This window comes from Microcaecilia unicolor, chromosome 8 (genome assembly GCF_901765095.1).
Source record: "Microcaecilia unicolor chromosome 8, aMicUni1.1, whole genome shotgun sequence".
NCBI classification, from domain to species: Eukaryota; Metazoa; Chordata; class Amphibia; order Gymnophiona; family Siphonopidae; genus Microcaecilia; species Microcaecilia unicolor.
In genome coordinates, this window is record NC_044038.1 from 60479967 (window position 1) to 60498021 (window position 18055).

The window sequence follows — 18055 nt, forward strand, 5'->3', positions numbered from 1 at the left end:
GCTGCAGATGCCACAATTGAAATGGCTGACATTTCTTCCAAATTTTAGTGTGCTAGTGGAGCACAGCAAAATTGGCCATTCCTGTTCTTTTGATTTGCTCAACTTTGCCCCTGGAACATGGAGAAGAAAGAAGTTTTGAAGTCTGTAGTGTAATTACATGAAATTTCTGAGCCTGCTCCAAGAAGAAAAAGAGCATATTATTTTATTCCTAAGTGAGGCAGCCGCAGAGACATGCAAATAAAAACAACCTGATTGGCTCATCTGCTTTCTTCAATTTATATATCTTTGAACAGTTGAGAAATATCAGCAAGTCTTTTACTAACCCCAAACGTGTCCTTTTAAGCCCTAACAGGGCCTTGGGAACTATATAAAACCTAAACCTTACAGGGGAATCCTAATTATTTTAGTTTTGTTTTAAACTATAATACCAATAAAATTAATTTTAATTTGTGGTGTTGCCCATATAAGAACCTACATACACCCATGAACCAAACACTGCCATCTGCAGTAAAAGACTGCCAATGAACTTTGAATTCAAATTTATTCTTATTAAAGACTGTAAAGGCAGATCTCTGACATCTGTGTCATTTTAATATGTTTAGCAAAACATTAAAAATATTTGAAAAAGAAAATACAAACATATATTAAAATATTTTTCTGAATATAACAAACTTCTTAGGAGGTTCAAGTAAGAAATAATATAGAAACATTTTGATCTCAACTCCTCAAGACTGAGTCCTAGCTTTTAACAAATATTCTCTTCAATCATGGGCCCTGTTGCTCCACCTCTCAATAAAGTTTCCAGAAGACTGGAACATTCTTCTTCTACTGAATGGAGACCAGACAAAAGATAATCTTATAACAATAACAAGTGTCTAAATATATCAATTTGGTAAAATTATGCAAAAATAAGCCAAATAAATTGTAAAAATAAGTTATACGTCACATTTATTATAGTAGTCAAAATATGCTATTCCAATACAGAAGAATCAACCTAGATGAGGAATACCACATTGTATTCTTTCTGCTCACATGTGATGAGTCTCATATGTTAACTGCTGGAAGGTTTGATGCTGTCCTTAGATAGGTTTGCTCTGCAATAGCTAGGTGTACTAAAAGTGGAGGTCAGGCTGATGTGAACAGGCTTGTGTGACAGCACCACCTTACTTTTAGGACACCAGAGAGCCACATCCTTTAGTTATTGTAGTTTTACCTGATAGTTTGTATTACATTGATATATTTTATGGGTGCTTTTAAGTACCCTGCCCTGGGCAGTTTTGAAAGGACAGGTAAAATGATATAAATGAAACAGATGTCTCAAAGCTGGTTTATGCAAGGTAAATGTCTGCCATCCGAAGCCATATGTTCCTCTGTCGGTCCCATCTCAAATCAAGGTATGGCAGAAGCCACAAGTATGCTACCTTGCACATCACATGGCAATTGTTGGCTAGCGAATTATGGCATCACTTGTTGCCTAAAGATTCAGGGGTTGATATTCAGCAAGGTTTAAGCGAGCAGGAAAGGCCCCTGCCTGCTTAAATTAAGCTGAGTAGGTCATCCCCAGATTTTCAGCAGTACTTAAAACACAGTGCCACTGAAAATCTAGGGTGATGGCCACGGCACTGGAGCCAGAAGATAGGTGAGAGCCGGCAATATGCAGCGCTGGTGCCCACATACCTAACCAGAGAGATAGGACCACACAAAAAGCAGTCCTATCATTGCTTGGTTACGTCTGCAGGTGCTGGCAACCGAATATCAGCCAGTAGTTGTATAACTTTTGGGTCCACCGAAGACCCGGATATTCAATGTCAGTGCCAGAACATGGCCTGGCATTCAATATCCAAGACTAATTCAGTCCATGGCTGTCAGTGGCTTTAAAGCACAGATCGCTGAGTGCTGAACATAGTCCGGGCAATTAAACCGACTGTGGCATTCAACAGGTATTGCTCTGGGTAACTGACAGCAACTGATCAATTCTGTGTCTTGTGTAAACAGGCTTTTTGTGGGATTTCAGCCTCTTGAGAACAGAATTAACTAATGCTCATCTGAAGTATAGTGGGTTAGCTCTTTCTCTGCATGAGGTCGATAATAATTTACTGTATGAATCATTCACAGCACACACTGAGTGCTGCAGGGACCAGTGGGTTAAGAAACTGAATTTCACAGCCAGTGACTGTACAGTATATGCCATAACCCTTCTTGGGGACACAAGTTATCACAGTCTGTGCAGAATACTGAGAAAGTTATATTCGATCCATTTTCTGTCTAAAAGATACCAACTACAGCACTGCCACTGAAAAGCTGGGCTCTTACATTAACCAGATGGGAATTCTGGTGTTTGTTGTGCTTTCTGAAGCTGAGGCTAGCCTCAGACATGGGGAACAGTCAGCAGCCAAAGGATCAGGGAGAATGAAAAGCTGCTTCAAATGTCTGGAGGTCCAGAGTCTTCCCAAATGAGCTCAACTTCTCTTCGTCATTAGTTTCTATCTTAACCTTTTTGACTGTTGTTTTCCACTTTGCATATTACTGCAGCCAAATATACTGTATGAGTCACTAATCTGCGATATTTCACTGCTGTATGTTAGCAAGTCATGCGATAAATTTATTTTCTATTGCTGTATTCAGGAATATCACATGTTTCAGGCCACATAGCCACACAAAGAGAGTGGGCCCTAAGTTAGGGCCACTATCTTTTAAAGGCTCAGTGTCAGAAAAAATACCCCCGCCAGTCCCCTCCCAGCATTAAGAATACCCTCATCCTCCCCAGGGTGTCCATTAACAACCCCTCCCCAAATCAAAGGTCCAACCTATGTCAAAACAAAGCCCCCCAATCATAGGCCTAACTCAACCCTAATCACAAACTGTCACCCCAAGATTCAAAACCCTCACCTCCCAGATCCAATCATCTCACCCTGGATTTAAGCTCCAATCCAACCTCCCCAAGCTGTACATTCCCATCCCCTGATCCAGCAGTATAGTGGAGGGGGGCAGGAGCCATTCCCATATGCTCTTGTCCCAGTGGCTTTTGGGTTCAAATTGGTGTTGCTCAACCCCTTGCATGGAACTACCTCTGGAAGTCATACTGGTAAATATATGTGTTAACTCTTATTTGGTGCTCTGACCCCTAGCAATAATTCCACAAAACTATTGCTAGAGGTTGAGCGGTGATGTTTGAAACCAGAAGTAAAGAGGCCAGGAGTGTTAAGGAATCCTCATACACCCCCACCCCCACCCCAAATAGCCACTGGTGATCGGTTGGGACTTGGATCCAGGGGTGGTGGGCTAGAATTCCAAGACTAAAGCTTAGATCCAGGACTAGGATGATTGGATCTGGGGGTGGGGATGAATCCAGGCATGGGATCTTTGATTAGGGTCAAATTGGGCCTCTGATCGGAGAGGGAGAGGTTGGGGGAAGTCTACCAGTACTGACCCATTTCAGAGGTTCCCTGGGAGCATCAGGCTACACTGTAATGGCCTGGTGATCCCAAGGAGCAAAGAAAACACAGCTGGCTTTATCTTTCCATGAATAACACAGTTTGCAAGTTCAAACACAAACTGTGTTATTCATTTGGCATAATGAGCTACTTTGTACCATTTGCATGCTTTGTATCTCATTATTTTTTAATTTGTATTGTGTTATGAAAACATGAATTACAGGCAAGCAGTGCACAATTTTATCATTGAACACATGTAATTTGGCAAAAAGTGTGTGTTATTTCCTTAGCGCATTTTAGTAACTAGCATAAGACTCAAATTCCTCTGCCATCTCCTTTCTGCAAAGCTTCAGCTGTACTCTGTGGTTTGACTTGGAGCAGAAAATGAATTTGTTTGTCAGTATAAATAGTACCTTGTAGAGTGAGCTTTTTCTTTCGCTCTCCAGGCCTTCTCTTTTTCATATTATCAAGTGTCAACCATAATTCACAACCCAAATTTTTTCTTCTAACTCTAAGAAAGCTGTTACCTGGATATGACATTAAGAATAATACATGGCTGCTTCTAGTCATTTGTAAATATTCTAGCCCATGCCTCAGTTCCAAGACAGCTCCAGTTCCTTGTCCTTTCCTTAATCAATTGTAAAGCTTCTCTGTTGACATGAATTGAGAAGCTGTCCCTCAGTGTCTTTTTCCTCACTTCCTCTTTTGTTATGGCCAGATCATGTGATTTACAAGTAAACTGGCGCAGCCAATCTGATGGCTCAAGAGCAGTTAGGTTGACTGCCTTGTGGGAGAACCTGGACCTGGCGTCTACTCCTTGGGGTGGTCAGAGTGGAATTGCTATAGATGCAGTGGGAGATGAGACTCTCAGTATTCTGTGCCATGTTGCAGAGGGAGTTATATTCTGTGTCTCTCAGTTAGGAAAGCTTCAGAGTAATATCTGGACTAGAAAAGAGGGAGTTTAAAAATGAGGGGGAATGAGATAGAAATAAACATGCATGGGTGCCCCAATCCTAGCAGGGTTTATTCTTATTGAATTAGCGACCTAAAAGAAACAGGAAAAAGCTTCTGGGTATACACCACACTAAAAGAAAGCAAACAAAAAGCCCCCAGTACACCATGATGTGAGATAACAAGCTTTCAACTATTGCAGATTAAAAGCAGCTCATTCCTAAGAAGCCTAAACTCTAGCAGAACAGCAAAGTCTTGATTGGAAAGAGGATCTCTATAGTTTGAAAAATGGAGGTTAAGGAAAGTAACACCTGGAGGTAATCAACATATGCCCATTCTGTGACTTCCTTTTCCTATCTGCTTCCCTTACTGATTTAAATTCCATTTTCACATTTAGTTATTATAGATTACATTGAACACAAAGCCCAGCATGTATCTTTTCCTAAGATGATGAGTAATAGAAAGTCATTATCTAATGATGAGTGCTCATTATTAAGGGCCTTGTATTCTGCTTTTAGTATGTAGCCACTGTGTGAAAATGATCTGAACTAGTAACAGTGCTGAAATTACAAGGTAGTAATTCAAGTGGTTATATAGTGAAGTCTGGCAACATGAAAGCACTTTAAGAAGGGATGCACATGTCCACCATTTACCTGCTACTCCTAGCATGGAATCCAAGTGGGGAAATATGGAACAAAGAGAAATCACTCAAAGCACAGCTGTTTTCCATTCAATGAATAAGAACCAATGCAGTAACAGTCTATAGTGCAGATACACTGAACAGGGTCCCTACTGCTAGAAGCACAGAAGCCTGGACAGCTTCTGCACTCTATGGCAATTTTCTGCCACAGTGCCAACTGCAAAAATATGGAAGCCATGTGGAGCAAACCTTGAATCTGTTACAGAAAACTATGATCTTCACTGAGATCAATGAATGCCTGAAAGGTGTCCACCAAAGACAACAGCACACTTTTTGAAATTCATTTGACCTGTGGACCCCTTTTTTTTTTTTTGCAAGTCTGCAGATCTTGTCAGAAGAACTGTTGCATTTATTTAAGAGAAGATTGTACACAACTTTCCAGAGTCCCTTCCAATTTTCTTTCAACAGGAAATGGGCTCCTATCATACCATATCCATGCTTTTCTCCAGGGCTCTGTAATGTCCATTATTCCATATCCACTGACAGCGTCCTCCTGCAGACAGAGCTCTTGTCCCATAGGAGGGGGAGAAAAGGCATTCCCAGCTATGAAGCCTGGGGCTTGATTTGGTAAATGCTGTCAAGGCTCAAGGAGTCAAAAAAACAGCAGAGCAATGCTTCAGCCTGGAGAGAAGAGAAAAAAGGAAAAAATTCCAGCATCAGCCTCTGAACTGTATTTCTCAAAACCAGGTCTTCCTGTTTCTATTCCAAAGTATGACTACTGTTTAATCTTACTGATGTATGGTAGCAGAAATAATATATGGCATTCTGGCTAGCAAAGAAATAAGAATAAATAGTGTGATAAATATGATAGGAACCCTGCTGTTCTTGTCCATGCCAGGACTCGGTGTACAGAACAAGACACAATATACTGCAGTTATCTCCTCTATCATCTCACAACAAAAGTGCTCAGTGGTATTTTCCTATGGAAAAGCTCAACAGTTCAATGCTGAAGCCCTATCAAAAGGATTACCTAATAATATATGGCCCCATGGTACAGATTTCCTGCAGGGCCTCCCCTGATAAATAAAAGCCCTACAGTACAGCCCTCCCAAAGGGACTCCATTGATAATACTGAACCCTGTAGTGCAGCCCTCCCATTGGGACTTCTTTGCTAGTACCGCGCTCTGCAGTGAAGCCCTCCAATAGGGACTCCTTCGTTAATACAAAGCTCTGCAGTGCAGCCCTCCCACAGGGGTCTCCATCGATAACATTGAGCCCCGTAGTGCAGCCCTCCCAGAGGGACTCCACTGCTAATACCGAGCTCTGCAGTGCAGCCCTCCCATGTGGACTCCATTGATAAACATCAAATCCTGCAGTTCAGCCCTCCCACAGGGACTCTATTGATAACATCGAGACCTGCAGTGCAGCCCTCACATAAAGACTCCATTACTAATACCAAGCTCTACTACTACTACTATTTAGCATTTATATAGCGCTACAAAGCGTATACAGCACTGCACAAACATAAAAGACAGTCCCTGCTCAAAGAGCTTACAATCTAATAGACAAAAATAATAAAGTAAGCAAATCAATTAATGTGTAGAGGAAAGAGGAAAGGAGGGTACGTAGAAGCGAGAGGTACAAGTGGTTACAAGTCAAAAGCAATGTTGAAGAGGTGGGCTTTCAATCTAGATTTAAAGATGGTCAAGGATGGGGCAAGCTCTGCAGTACGTCCCTAACATAGGGATTCCCTTTGTAATACAGAGTCCCATCATGCAACACCCCCTGTCCCCAGTACCTACTTGATAATATATGGTCCCACAGTGCAGCACAGCCACAGGGATTACCCTGAAAATAAACAGCCCTCTTACATGGATTTTTGATAATACGCAGCACAATTAGTGAGATTTAAGGTTAGCAAGTGAAAGTTGAGCCGGTGGTGGGAGGCGGGGCTGGTGGTTGAGAGGCGGGGCTAGTGTTGGGCAGACTTATATGGTCTGTGCCCTGACAAAGCGAATGCTACATACCTGTAGAGGATATTCTCCGAGGACAGCAGGCTGATTGTTCTCACTGATGGGTGACGTCCATGGAACCCCCTCCAAACGGAATCTTCACTAGCAAAGACGTTTGCTAGCCCTCGCGTGCCCATGCGCGACCGTCTTCCCGCCCGAACCGGCTCGTGTTCGTCAGCCCTGTATGTAGCAAGACAAAGACAAGAGAAGACACAACTCCAAAGGGGAGGCGGGCGGGTTTGTGAGAACAATCAGCCTGCTGTCCTCGGAGAATACCTTCTACAGGTATGTAGCATTCGCTTTCTCCGAGGACAAGCAGGCTGCTTGTTCTCACTGATGGGGTATCTCTAGCCCCCAGGCTCACTCAAAACAACAAACATGGTCAATTGGGCCTCGCAACGGCGAGGACATAACTGAGATTGACCTAACAACTTATCCAACTAACTGAGAGTGTAGCCTGGAACAGAACAAAAAATGGCCTAGGGAGGGTGGAGTTGGATTCTAAACCCCAAACAGATTCTGAAGCACCGACTGCCTGAACCGACTGTCGCGTCGGGTATCCTGCTGCAGGCAGTAATGAGATGTGAATGTGTGGACCGATGACCACGTCGCAGCCTTGCAAATCTCTTCAATAGTGGCTGACTTCAAGTGGGCCACTGACGCTGCCATGGCTCTAACATTGAGCCGTGACATGACCCTCAAGAGCCAGCCCAGCCTGGGCGTAAGTGAAGGAAATGCAGTCTGCTAGCCAATTTGATAAGGTGTGTTTCCCCACAGCCACTCCCCTCCTGTTGGGATCAAAAGAAACAAACATTTGGGCGGACTGTCTGTTCGGCTGTGTCCGCTCCAGATAGAAGGCCAATGCTCTTTTGCAGTCCAATGTGTGCAGCTGACGTTCAGCAGGGCAGGAATGTGGACGGGGAAAGAATGTTGGCAAGACAATTGACTGGTTCAGATGGAACTCCGACTCCACCTTCAGCAAGACCTTCGGGTGAGTGCGGAGGACTACTCTATTATGATGAAATTTGGTGTAAGGAGCATGGGCTACCAGGGCCTGAAGCTCACTGACTCTACGAGCTGAAGTTACTGCCACCAAGAAAATGACCTTCCAGGTCAAGTACTTCAGATGGCATGAATTCAGTGGCTCAAAAGGAGGTTTCATCAGCTGGGTGAGAATGACATTGAGATCCCATGACGCTGTAGGAGGTTTGATTGGGGGCTTTGACAAAAGCAAACCTCTCATAAAGCGAACAACTAAAGGCTGTCCCGAGATCGGCTTACCTTCCACACGGTAATGGTACGCACTGATTGCGCTAAGGTGAACCCTTACAGAGTTGGTCTTGAGACCAGACTCAGACAAGTGCAGAAGGTAGTCAAGCAGAGTCTGTGTAGGACAAGAGCGAGGATCTAAGGCCTTGCTGTCACACCAGACGGCAAACCTCCTCCATAAAAAGAAGTAACTCCTCTTAGTAGAAGATAGGCACGAGCCGTCCAAGAATCCAGCAGAGCTCCTATGAATTCGAGTCTCTGTACTGGGAGAAGATGGGACTTTGGATAATTTATCACAAACCCCAATAGCTCCAGGAGTTGAATAGTCATCTGCATGGACTGTAGAGCTCCTGCCTCGGATGTGTTCTTCACCAGCCAATCGTCGAGATAAGGGAACACGTGCACTCCAAGCCTGCTGAGCGCTGCTGCTACCACAGCCAGGTACTTTGTGAACACCCTGGGCGCGGAGGCGAGCCCAAAGGGTAGCACACAGTACTGGAAGTGACGTGTTCCCAGACGGAATCGAAGATACTGTCTGTGAGCTGGCAGTATCGGAATATGCGTGTAAGCATCCTTTAAGTCCAGAGAGCATAGCCAATCTTTTTCCGGAATCATGGGAAGAAGGGTGCCCAGGGAAAGCATCCTGAACTTTTCCTTGACCAGATATTTGTTCAGGGCCCTTAGGTCTAGGATGGGATGCATCCCCCCTGTTTTCTTTTCCACAAGGAAGTACCTGGAATAGAATCCCAGCCCTTCTTGCCCCGGTGGCACGGGCTTGACCGCACTGGCGCTGAGAAGGGCGGAGAGTTCCTCTGCAAGTACCTGCTTGTGCTGGAAGCTGAAAGACTGAGCTCCCAGTAGGCAATTTGGAGGCATGGAGGCCAAATTGAGGGCGTATCCTTGCCGGACTATTTGAAGAACCCAACGGTCAGAGGTTATAAGAGGCCACCTTTGGTGAAAAACTTTCAACCTCCCCCCGACCGGCAGGTCGACCGGCACTGACACTTTGATCTCGGCTATGCTCTGCTGGAGCCAGTCAAAAGCTCGCCCCCTGCTTTTCCTGGGGAGTTGTGGGGCCTTGCTGAGGCGCACGCTGCGGACGAGAGCGAGCGCGCTGGGGCTTAGCCTGGGCCGCAGGCTGTCGAGAAGGAGGATTGTACCTACGCTTACCAGAAGAGTAGGGAACAGCCCTCCTTCCCCCATAAAAACGTCTACCTGATGAGGTAGATGCTGAAGGCTGCCGGCGGGAGAATTTGTCGAAAGCGTTATCCCGCTGGTGGAGCTGTTGTACCACCTGTTCGACCTTTTCTCCAAAAATGTTATCCGCTCGGCAAGGGGAGTCCGCAATCCACTGCTGGATCCTATTCTCCAGGTCGGAGGCACGCAGCCATGAGAGTCTGCGCATCACCACACCTTGAGCAGCGGCCCTGGACGCAACATCAAAGGTATCAAATACCCCTCTGGCCAGGAATTTTCTACATGCCTTCAGCTGCCTGACCACCTCCTGAAACGGCTTGGCTTGCTCAGAAGGGAGCTGGTCCACCAAGTCCGCCAGCTTCCGCACATTATTCCGCATATGGATGCTCATGTAGAGCTGGTATGATTGAATCTTGGCCACGAGCATGGAAGAATGATAGGCCTTCCTCCCAAAGGAGTCTAAGGTTCTGGACTCTTTGCTCGGGGGCGCCGAAGCATGTTCCCTAGAACTCTTAGCCTTCTTCAGGGCCAGATCCACCACACCAGAGTCGTGAGGCAACTGAGTGCGCATCAGCTCTGGGTCCCCATGGATCCGATACTGGGACTCTATCTTCTTGGGAATGTGGGGATTAGTTAGTGGCTTGGTCCAGTTCGCCAGCAATGTCTTTTTTAGGACATGATGCATGGGTACTGTGGACGCTTGCTTAGGTGGAGAAGGATAGTCCAAGAGCTCAAACATTTCAGCCCTTGGCTCATCCTCCACGACCACTGGGAAGGGGATGGCCGTAGATATCTCCCGGACAAAGGCCGAGAAAGACAGACTCTCGGGAGGAGAAAGCTGCCTTTCAGGGGAGGGAGTGGGGTCAGAAGGAAGACCATCAGACTCCTCGTCAGAGAAATATCTGATGACCTCCTCTTCCTCCCACGAGGCCTCATCATCGGTATCAGACACAAGTTCACGAACCTGCGTCTGAAGCCGCGCCCGTATCGACTCCGTGGAAACCCGGCCACGGTGGGAGCGTCGAGAGGTGGACTCCCTGGCCGGCAGCGGCGAAGCTCCCTCCCCCGACGTCATCGGGGAGTCCACTTGGGAGGCAGCCGAAGCCACCTCACCCCGGGCAAAGGGCCAGCTGTCGCCTCACTTGATGGCACCGGTGGCGCAGGCACCCCCAGTACCGGAGAAGGGCACAACAGCTTTTCCAGGATGCCAGGAAGAACGGCCCGGAGACTCTCGTGCAGAACAGCTGTGGAGAAAGGCTGAGAAGCCGGTGCAGGCGTCAAAGTCAAAACCTGTTCCGGGCACGGAGGTGGTACCGGGCTGTCCGAGGTAGAGCGCATCGACACCTCCTGGATGGAAGGTGAGCGGTCCTCCCGGTGCCGATGCCTGCTGGGTGCCGACTCCCTTGGCGACCCAGAGCTCCCGGTACCAATTCGGGAAGGTGACCGGTGACGATGCTTCTTTGACTTCTTCGAGCGAAGCATGTCACCGGAGCTCCCCGGTACCGATGAGGAGGACGTAGAATCCAGACGTTGCTTCCTCGGGGCCGGGGCCGAAGAAGGTCGATCCCGGGGGGGCTGTACCGCAAGAGCCCTCAGGGCAGGAGGAGACCTACCTGAAGGCTCACCGCCACCAGCAGGGGAATGGACAGACCTCACCTGCACTCCAGACGAAGCACCACCGTCCGACGACATCAACACCAGCGGGGGTCCCGGTACCACCGACGCCGACGCACTCTTCCGAAGTCTCGGTACCGTCGATGCAGGAGGAATACGCCTCGATGCCGTCGACGCCGATGCACTCCTCGAAGACTTTGGTGCTGCCGACGCCGATGCACTTGATGAATCCCGGGATGCTGAGGCCATCGAAGCGCCGGAGAACAGAACGTTCCACTGGGCTAATCTCGCTACCCAAGTCCTCTTCTGTAGAAGAGCACAAAGACTACAGGCCTGCGGGCGGTGCCCAGCCCCCAGCCCCCAGACACTGAAGACACGAAGCGTGCCTATCAGTTAGCGAGATTATCCGGGCGCACTGGGTGCACTTCTTGAAGCCGCTGGAAGGCTTTCGATGACATGGGTGGAAAAATCGCGCCGGTGAAATCAAAGTTCGCTATGATGACAAGAGGCACCAAGAAAAAGGGGAGAAAAAAACCGTACGGGTGGCCAACAAGGCCGCTACCCGAAAGCGAAAGGAAACTTACGCTGGGGAAAAAAGAAAACTAGAAATACGAAAAAAGGGAACCTTTCCTTTTTTTTTTTTTTAACACAGAAAATTAGAAAACTCGAAAGACGCGCGAGGTCTTCTGAGAGGCACGAAACGGCGGCAAAACACGACCGTCCCGAGTGCGGACAAAAGAAGACTGACGAACACGAGCTGGTTCGGGCGGGAAGACGGTCACGCATTCGCGGTGCGCATGGGCGCGCTAGGCTAGCAAACGTCTTTGCTAGTGAAGATTCCGATTGGAGGGGGATGCCGTGGACGTCACCCATCAGTGAGAACAAGCAGCCTACTTTTCCTCGGAGAAATTAGTGTATACTGTTAGCACACAAGAACAGTCACCATTACCAGGCTGGCATGATCGTTGGTGTGCGTCAATTCATGCATTAGCTGCACAGAGTGATAAGGGCAGGAAATATATGGATTATGGGTGGGGAAGCAGCACAGGTGCATTTACCATCTCCTAAACAGGATGCGGTAAGTGCATCTGTGCTGTCATTACACTTACCATGAATTAAAATACTTTTCTGTGTGGTTACTGTATGGGGACATGCTAGGAACACTTCCAACAGGTGCAGGGCAATTCTATAACTGTGTCAAATTTTACCTATTTATTAATTTATTTTAGTTCACTTTATTTATTGGTATTTTGAAATATACAAAATAAGTGAAGATATAGCAATTAAAGTAGAACAGTACAAAACAATATAAAATATTGTACAACAGAACAATATAAAAACTCCAGGAAGTGTGGGAGTGATCAGAAAGCTTGTCATTCATCAAGGCATACTTAAGGAAGCCTTCAATTGGCTTCCATAGTATAGTTAAGACATTATGAGCATTTGTTTTTTTCCATGGAGTGAAGTTCAGACTGTATTCCACCAAAAAGTACCGTTAAGAAATTTCACATTCTTCCAATGTTTTAAAATTTGCTGAATACCAATAGCAAAGAGAGCATCAATTAACTTAGGTTTGCAGGGAAAGTTTTGAAAGCAGGAATGATCAGAGTGTCATACAATAATGTCAAGTGAAATGTCAGAAAAGCATTAAGGGTTCTGTTCACTAAGCCGCGTTGTAGGCGCACTAGCATTTTTAGCATATGCTAAAAATTAGCATGTGCTAATGATAGAGACACTCATATGAATATATAGGAGTGTCTAGAGCATTAGCACATGCTAAAAATGCTAGCACATCTTAGTAAACAGGGCCCTAAGTGATCTGTTTAATTGTGGACCAGATCTCAGTCCAAAAGGAATGTACAGGAGGGCATTCAAAAATCATATGAGGTAATGAAACTGTAGAGACTGAGAAGTGGCAATAAGTAGCTTGTGTCAATTTGACTCTCCACATTCTCCATGAATGAAGAAGAATAGGATGTGAGTTACATCAGCTGCTAACAGTGGTCTGTTAACATTGCTCCATAGTGTAGACCAGTTGGGTTTTAGAGAAGGGTCAATGAAGTCCATAGACCAATACTCCGTTTTTATCATTGTTAATGAAACAAGTGCTGATACTTTTTCATAGGCGTATTTTTAGCACAGTTCAAACCATATACAACCACAGAAACAAGGTGGCAGTTTTACCATTTAATCAGGGCGAGTTTGCATGTGCAGCGTTTTTTGTTGTTGTTCCCGTGCTTTTGCTAGAGTGAGCTCCATCAAGACAGTGCTTTTCAAATTGTCCATCAGTAAGTGAAGTTTTATCCTTTTTCTTTTCACCATGGTGACCATATGTTGCTTTTTACCACATACACTTTGTATGATATCTGTTGTCTTTTTTGAAAACATGTTGGCTACGTTTCTGCCAATGGTCCATGTTAAAGATAGGCTGAATGTTTCCAACGTCAGAACACATTGTTTTACTGATTATTATTTTTTTATAATACACATCAATATTTTTGTTGCCATATCATTGCATTAAGATATATATATATCAAACCTATAAATGGCAAGTGACCGACTCACCTGCAAATGCGCAGTAGAGACTTCCCTCTCTGTCCCGCCCCCGCGTCAAGACGTGATGACGGGGGAAGGGGGGCGGGACAGAGAGGGAAACTGCGCTGAAGGGGAGGGAGGGAAACGCTGACGTCGCTACCGCTCCCCCCCAAACGTAGCCGCTACCGCCCCCCCACCCCCGGAGTCGCCACCACCCCCCCTTCACCCGGCCTGGGCCCTCTCTTCGTTATTCAACTTACAGCAGCGCCGAAACAGCAGCAAGCAGCTCAGCTTCAGCTCCCGTCGGGCTTCCTTCCCTGCCTGTGCCCCGCCCTCGCCGACGTGACGTCACACGAGAGCGAGGCACAGGCAGTGAAGGAAGGCCAACGGGAGCTGCTGCTTGCTGCTGTTTTGCCGCTGCTGTAAGTTGAATAACGAAGAGAGGGCCCGGGCCGGGTGGAGGGATGGCGGCAACTCCGGGGGTGGGGGGGGGGGGGGGGGGTACGGTAGTGGTGGCGACCTCGCGAGGAGGGGGAAGGAAAACCCCAATATCAGCCCGTTTTTACGGGCTCAACGGCTAGTATATATATATACTAGTAAAAGAGGCCCGTTCTGGAGCAAATGAAACGGGCGCTAGCAAGGTTTTCCTCCCCAACACCCCCCTTCTCCCTCCCTCCCTACCTACCGACCCCTTCGTCGTTCTAACGCCATTGATTCACACCTCCTGAATGCACCGTATGCCATTGCTCCGCCCTCGGTGTGTGACGCCATTGCTCCGCCCTCGACGTCATCACATTTGACGTGAGGGCGAGGCCCCGAGACTTGGCGATTTCGGTGGCTTCACCACCACGAACCCTTCGAACCCGTCTTGATATGTGTAGACTTCCAAGCACAATAGAGTAAGAGATCCGACAGATGTTCTTTGGATGCTTTTTTTGGACTACTGTGGTAGAGTTCAGTGTATGCTCATCCCACTCTAAGGTAGAATTTTGGGATAAAATTTAGGCATATTTCACAGCCGACTGCCAGTATTTTTATACCATTGCTTCACATCTTTCTTTACCTACTGCCTTTGCTAACTATATTCACTAAACATTTATCTTGTGCTCCTCTAAGAGATAAGATTGGCAAATTTCTTTTGATATTGTTTTGTTACCACTGTGTAAGTTACAATATATATTATTAGTTATGTACACATCTATTACTTTATTGCTCAATACAGTGTCACCCTTGTGGTTTTGGTCTTTGGAAGAATTTGAGTTTGATTTGGTTTCCTACAAGAGACTGGCAAAGCATATGCAAAGATTTTATTTCTAACAGAGCACTCCTTTTCCTATGTCACATGTACATATTCTGTAAAGCTAAATAACATACATAGTAACATACATAGTAGATGACGGCAGAAAAAGACCTGCATGGTCCATCCAGTCTGCCCAACAAGATAAACTCATATGTGTATACCTTACCTTGATTTGTACCTGCCTTTTTCAGGGCACAGACTGTACAAGTCTGCCCAGCAGTATTTCCCGCCTCCCAACCACCAGTCCCACCTCCCATCACTGGCTCTGGCACAGACCGTATAAGTCTGCCCTCCACTATCCTCGCCTCCCAACCACCAACCTCTCTTCCCCCACCTGCTCCGCCACCCAATTTTGGCTAAGCTTCTGAGGATCCATTCCTACTGCATAGGATTCCTTTATGCATATCCCACGCATGTTTGAATTCCGTTACCGTTTTCATCTCCACCACCTCCCGTGGGAGGGCATTCCAAGCATCCACCACCCTCTCCGTGAAAAAATACTTCCTGACATCTTTTTTGAGTCTGCCCCCCTTCAATCTCATTTCATGTCCTCTCGTTCTACCACCTTCCCATCTCCGGAAAAGATTTTTTTGCGGATTAATACCTTTCAAGTATTTGAACGTCTGTATCATATCACCCCTGTTCCTCCTTTCCTCCAGGGTGTATACATGTTCAGGTCAGCAAGTCTCTGCTCATATGTCTTGGAACGCAAATCCCATACCATTCTCGTAGCTTTTCTTTGCACCGCTTCCATTTTTTTAACATCCTTCACAAAGTACTCCAAAACTGAACACAATACTCCAGGTGGGGCCTCACCAACGACTTGTACAGGGGCATCAACACTTCCTTTCTTCTGCTGATCACACCTCTCTCTATACAGCCTAGCAACCTTCTCGTTACGGCCACCGCCTTGTCACACTGTTTCGTCGCCTTCAGATCCTCGGATACTATCACCCCAAGATCCCTCTCCCCCTCAGTACCTATCAGACTCTCACCGACTAACACATAAGTCTCTCGTGGGTTTCTAGTCCCTAAATGCACAAGAGGACTCATATTCACACCTCATTTCTCAGTGAATGTGCCTGTAATCATCATGTGCAACAAGGGTGTTTTTCCCAAAGCATGTTTATTGATTTACATATGTATATGCATGTACAGGGGAGTGAATGTTTGTCTTACCTCTTTTATGCACATATCCTCCTATATATATATATATATATATGTTTCTTCTATTTACATGCACAAATAGTTCTTGTTCCTTTACTTAAGTTGCTCTTTAGTCTTATTATTTATAATTTTATTTTTTACCATATGATTATGTATTCTTTTTTTGAAATCTCATTGCTTTCTAAAATCTTGAGGTCTCACTGTATTATTGTCATGTCTTATTGCATTACATATTTATATGTTGCTCACAGACCCCTAAGGCAGGCTTTTCCAAGCCGAAACACAATCCCATTTCAGGTCCTTTTATTCATCAATAAAACCAAACTATAAAGAATCTTCTCTCGTTAGTGTGATTGTGTTGGAAGATTCATCTATCGACCTTACTGGTTGCCTGTTAGTTCAATAGTGGACCGTATTTCTTCTCTCTCAATATTTTTAAAAGGTGAATACAGCCTTGCCTTCCATAAGGGTTAAATCACACCAAGTTCTGATGGTAGCATGAGTTGATAAGTAGAGACGTGCATGGAAACAGGGTGCAAGGGAATCTCCTCCGGAGCTACGGGACTACTGCGGGAATGGGAGCAATTCCACAGGGCTCCCATGGGGACAGAAACAGTTCTTGCAGGGTTCCCATGGGCATGGAAACAATTCCTGTGGGGTTCCCATGGAAGTGTAAGGTGCACCTGCACCAGCCTCTCACCAACCAAGTACCAAGTTCTTTGAGTGCCGCCTCCTCTTCCTCCTTGCTTTAACAGCGAAGATGCGGAAAGTCTTCCATTAACCCTCTCTGCTCCTGGGCTAACGCGCAGTCCTCAGCTCTGACACAGGCACGAGCATCAGAGGTCACCTGACCTACCAGCATGTGCATATAGCAACCTCTCAGCATACAGTGCCAGCAAATCAGAGACAAATCTTCCATGTACGTGCCAGAGTCTTCCCACTCCCAACTTTCATTCCTTCCTTGCCTGCAGTGCTGCGGCTCGAACCCAGAGAGACTGAGAGAGCTGACCGGAATTTTTTTTAGGTACCATTAAATTCTTGCTGGGATGGATGGGGGCAGGTTAAATTCTTGTGGGGAAGGGAAGATTCCAGCGAGGACGGGTGGGGATGGGTTAGAATCAAGCGGGGATGGGTTAGATTTCTGTCCCCCTGCAACTTTCTAGATGATAGTTTGTCTAGTAAAATAGTACTGCTTTTAATATTCTAAGAAAGTCTTGTCCAATGGGATTCAGAAGAAGATAACGATGGATGAGCAGATATGTTCAAAAAGGATTGAAGCTGGTTATGAGTCAGTAGTTGGTTCAAAGTCCAAACACCAGATTTTTGCCATTTCCTCCAAACAAAGTTTTATTCTTCATTTTAAATTTGATATTCAGACCAGTACCTGGTTAACTCGGTGGATAAGACTTTGAATACTGACCCCAAAATTTACAAATGCAGTTAATTTTTTAAATGTAATGTATAATGTGAGGTCTAAGCTGTAGCTTGTCTAGCTTACATGTAAATCCAGCTCTAGTTGCAACTCCTGCATCATCCCCCCCCCCCCCCCCCCCCAATATTCAAAAGCATTTAACTGGCCAGAATCGGAACCTGGTTGGTTAAATGCCCCATAACCAGCTATCCGCGAATTTTCAGCAAAAATTTGTGGTTAGCCAGTTATATCACACATAAGTTTTGTCATGTCAATACCTGGAATATCTTTGGCCATTTCAAACTTAACCGTTCAGCGCTGAATATCGGCTTGACCAGTTAAGTATAAACTGGCCAAAAATAAACCGGATATTCAATGCCAGTCACTGGAAACAGCCCGGCACTGACTATCCAGGCACAGCGCCAAACGCAGGAGTTAGTCAGGTTAACTCCCACAGTCGGAATATCTGGCACATTGCCTACAAGTAATTTAAAAGCTAGCATTTGGATCAGCTACACAATAAGT

The 18055-nt window shown here is 46.0% G+C and overlaps 1 protein-coding gene across 2 annotated transcripts in view; it reads right to left on the minus strand.

The window, feature by feature from the left end:
- Window positions 1-663: 663 nt before the first annotated feature.
- Window positions 664-18055, minus strand: part of LOC115475870 (thioredoxin domain-containing protein 3 homolog) — a 199188-nt gene continuing 181796 nt past the window's right edge. For both annotated transcript variants that reach the window (XM_030211926.1, XM_030211927.1), the window contains one exon: window positions 664-5706. In XM_030211926.1, coding sequence (XP_030067786.1) covers window positions 5629-5706 — 78 coding nt within the window. In that variant the 3' untranslated portion in view covers window positions 664-5628. The remainder of the gene's footprint in view (window positions 5707-18055) is intronic.